General features: G+C 62.2%; 1 protein-coding gene across 1 annotated transcript; it reads right to left on the reverse strand.

Moving 5' to 3' along the window:
- Nucleotides 1-502: 502 nt before the first annotated feature.
- Nucleotides 503-3,272, reverse strand: CEBPA (CCAAT enhancer binding protein alpha). The gene has a single exon (XM_068411308.1). The coding sequence runs from the start codon at nucleotides 3,115-3,117 to the stop codon at nucleotides 2,140-2,142; it is 978 nt and encodes a 325-aa protein (XP_068267409.1). The 5' UTR covers nucleotides 3,118-3,272; the 3' UTR covers nucleotides 503-2,139.
- Nucleotides 3,273-3,833: the final 561 nt, after the last annotated feature.

Raw genomic sequence — 3,833 nt, forward strand, 5'->3', positions numbered from 1 at the left:
TGCGCCCTGCTGGAGACCCACGGCGGCCCCGAGGGCTGCCAGGCCGGTCGGGGCCCGTGGCTGGGGCAGCCGGCGGCAGGCCCCGAGCCCGCGTGCGCGTGGGCTGCGTGTCCGCGTCGCCCTGACGCCTTCCTTGTCCCTCCCGGCCGCCTCTCACCGCGTCCTAAAGCCCGTCGGGCAGAGGCAGCGGGTCTGCCGCAGGCTGGACGAGCCCCCGGCCCAGGCACGGCGCAGGGTGCAAGGACGAAGCGAAGGGTGACTCACAGGCACACAGCTGACACCACAAGAATTTAGGAAATTGCCATTCTCTTAAAGGCAACCGTGTATTTATTTCTCTGGGGCGAAAGCGGGGGAGTTGTGCTCCACAAAGGCATTTCGGTCACCAGTCCCGGCAGGGGAAGTGGGTGCCGGCGCAGAGGGGGATGCGGGGTCCGGAGGAAGAGGAGGGCTTTCGCACTCCTGCTACAGAAAAAGAACTGGAAACACGCAGGGAGGCAGATGGTTATGGTAGAATATATAATGTTTATTTATGAACGTAACCAGGACTTCCGACAAACTTTATATGCAGTCCCCCTCAAATTCAAAAAAACCCCACCGATGTGTGTGCATATACATATATGTATACATACCCATACACACACACCGCATACACACACGGCACACGCGTACACACGCCCTCAGCACTGCACTCCCGCTGTCACGCTTTCAAAGAGCTTCACGTCTCCACCTTGTTCTCCTCTCCTGTCATGACTATTTCCACTGGACTAATTCTTGTGCAGCTAGGACACGAGGAAGAAACGCTCTGCGCGGCAACCAGTGCTCCCTGGAAGGGGGCCTGTCTGTTTATTTTTCTCTCGCCCTGGGAGAAGCTCCAGAGTCCAAAGGTGCTGCAGCACCAGGGACGAGCCTCCTCACCCCACTGCAGACGTCCTGCAGGCCCACGGCTCAGCACCCCCTCCCAGGCACATCTGCCTTGGGGTCAGCAGGCAGCGGCCAGCCAAGGACAACGTGAAGAAGGCAACAAACGCTCATGCTCACCCACCCACCCAAATAATAAAATAACATTGCAGCACAAGGGCATAGTCTCTGTCACCAGATGAGAAAGTTGTGTGATGGCAAGGATCTAAGTAATGCAATAAAAATAAAGTGTAGCTAGTATACACAGAAAGGCTTTCACATTAAATGAGGCACAGCTTGGGCAGACAGAGACTTGGAGAGGAGCTAAATGTCCTGGAATAAAGCAAAATACACTGAAAGTTCATAGTAAATACCCGCATCGATAGGTATTTATTCATTTGTGCTTCGCCACGTCGTGACATACAGTACAAGACACTGCTGCTCTTCCTTTTGATGGAGGGAGCTCACCATGCTCCCTTGCAAGCTGCTGCTCCGTCAGTCCCAGGCTGTCCATGGGTCCCGCAGCGGTGACAGCCCCTGCCCCACTCACAGCCAAGGCAGGGGACAGGGCTCGGCGGAAGCAGCCCATCCAGGCTGGGGCATCCTGGCAGCAGTCCAGCAGCTGCCCCACACCTCAGTGCTCCAGACAGGCATCCGGCACTGTGCGACTCTCAGCCCTCTTCTCGCCAGCCTCCCCACAGCTGCCCCTGCCTGCTGCACCACAGGCCGGCTCGGGGGGCCTGGCCAGCACCCCCAGACACGCCGTCCCTCAAGCCTGTACATCCCTGTTTTTCCTCGCGCTCTGCCAGGCTGTGGGGAACAGAAAGCCCCAGAGCTCCTGCAGCCAGCTTTTAAGGCACGTCTGGATTGCTATGTGTGCTTTATTACTATTATTATTATTGTTATTTACCCTGTGTAGACACGTGGGCTTTTTAATTTCTTCATTCCCCTCACCTTTCTCCTTATAAAACCCACCATGTTTTCAGCTTATTCGTGTGTCATCCCTAAGGCACAAACCTTTTAATACTACAGCTGCCTGGCTTCTTGTATTGGTCGTTAATTGTTAAAAAACAAACAAACAAAACAAAACAAAACAAAACCAAAACAGAAAAACCCACCGTCCCACCCCCCCTCCGAAACAATCTGAGATCGCTGCGCTCCGGTATGTATAATATCTATAGGCGAGCGGGGGCAGCCCGGCAGCGGGCGCGGCGGCCCCGCCAGTCCCGGGGCGGCCCGGCGCTAGGCGCAGCTGCCCATGGCCTTCACCAGCGAGCTCTCGGGCAGCTGCCTGAAGATGCCCCGCAGAGTCTCCAGCTCCCGGGTGAGCTGCTCCACCCGCTTGCGCAGCCGCTCGTTGTCGGTGGTGAGCTCCAGCACCTTCTGCTGCGTCTCCACGTTGCGCTGCTTGGCCTTGTCCCGGCTCTTGCGCACCGCGATGTTGTTGCGCTCCCGGCGCACCCGGTACTCGTTGCTGTTCTTGTCCACTGTCTTTTTCGATTTGCTCCGGTGGTCCGCCGGTATCATCTTGAGGGCGCCGGCGGCGGGCAGCCCGCCGGGGGGGTGCGGGTGGTGCGAGTGGTGCGGGCTGGGCACGGGCGTGGGGGGCGGCGTGGGGTGCCCGGGCTGGAGGTGCATGGTGGTCTGGGCGCAGTGGGCGATCTGGTACTGCAGGTGGGACGGGTGCTGCTGCGGAGCGTGGTGGGGGTAGAGGGCCGAGAGGGCCCCCGACTTGACCTCCTCCTCCTCGCGGGGCTCCTGCTTAATCACCAGCGGCCGCAAGCCGGGCGCGGCGATGCGCTCGTAGAGGGGGTCGAGCTTGCCGTCCATGTAGCCGGCCACGCAGCCAAAGAGCGGCTGCTGGTGGTGCTGCTGCTGGTGACCCGGCGCCGAGGCGGCGGCGCCGGCCCCATGCATGCTGTGGAAGTCGAAATCCCCGGCCAGGATGGCCTTGGCTTTCTCCTGCTGCTTGCTGTGCTGGAAGAGGTCGGCCAGGAACTCGTCGTTGAAGGCGGCGGGGTCGATGTAGGCGCTGATGTCGATGGAGTTCTCGTTCTCGCAGATGTCGCCGAGCTCCGCGCCGCCCGCAGCAGGTGCCGCCGCCGAGGGAGCCTCTCTGTAGCTGTAAGCGCTGCCGGGCAGGGGAGTCTGGAGCTGGTGGTGCTGGCCGCTGCTCATCGGGGGCCGGGAATCGACCTCGTAGAAGTTGGCTTGCTCCATGAAGCACCTACAGTCTGCCGGGCATGGTGAAGGGCTCCTGCAATCCAGGTTTCGGACAGGGCGGCGGCAGCGGCGGCTCTACCAAGTCCGCGGCACCCCAAGGCACCCCGGCCCTTGGCGGCGAACAGCACCGCGGCACGGTGCGGTGCGGCTCGGCTCGGTGCGCCCAGAGCCCGTCCCCCGCCCCAGCCCGCCCGAGCCCCGCTCGCTGCCTGCCTGCCCTGTTGCTAGTGGGTTGCCTCCCTCCTGCGTGCCGTATATATACACCCCCGCAGCAGGGCCGGGGATCGCCCTCTAGTGTCCAACCTCCTGCTGGGAACCTTTGACCACCGCTCAGCCGGGTCTTAGCGCCCCGGCAGGGCAGCGCCGCCCGCCCTCCCCGGGGAGCCACCGCGGGGAGAGCGGCCCGCACGCCGCGGCCCCCCCCGAGCTCAGCAGGCGCAGGGCGCTGGGCTACGCCTGCCGAGGAGGCTCCGCGCTGATAAGGGACCCGGGGAAACGGCGCGGGGACTTTGCGCCCTCCCTGCCCGGTGCCGCTCGGCGGGGCAGAGCGGCCAAAGGCGGCTGGTACGTTTCCACCGCCCTCTCCCACCCTTGCGCCGAGCGCTCCGAGCCAGCGACTCCCGGCCGCGCTACGGAGAAAGTCCCAAAGTTCACCGTCACCCGCGCGTACTTGCAAACACTTGGCCAGCCGGGAATATTCGCCCCGCCGAGTT

This window comes from Nyctibius grandis, chromosome 12 (assembly GCF_013368605.1).
Source record: "Nyctibius grandis isolate bNycGra1 chromosome 12, bNycGra1.pri, whole genome shotgun sequence".
Taxonomy (NCBI): domain Eukaryota; kingdom Metazoa; phylum Chordata; class Aves; order Nyctibiiformes; family Nyctibiidae; genus Nyctibius; species Nyctibius grandis.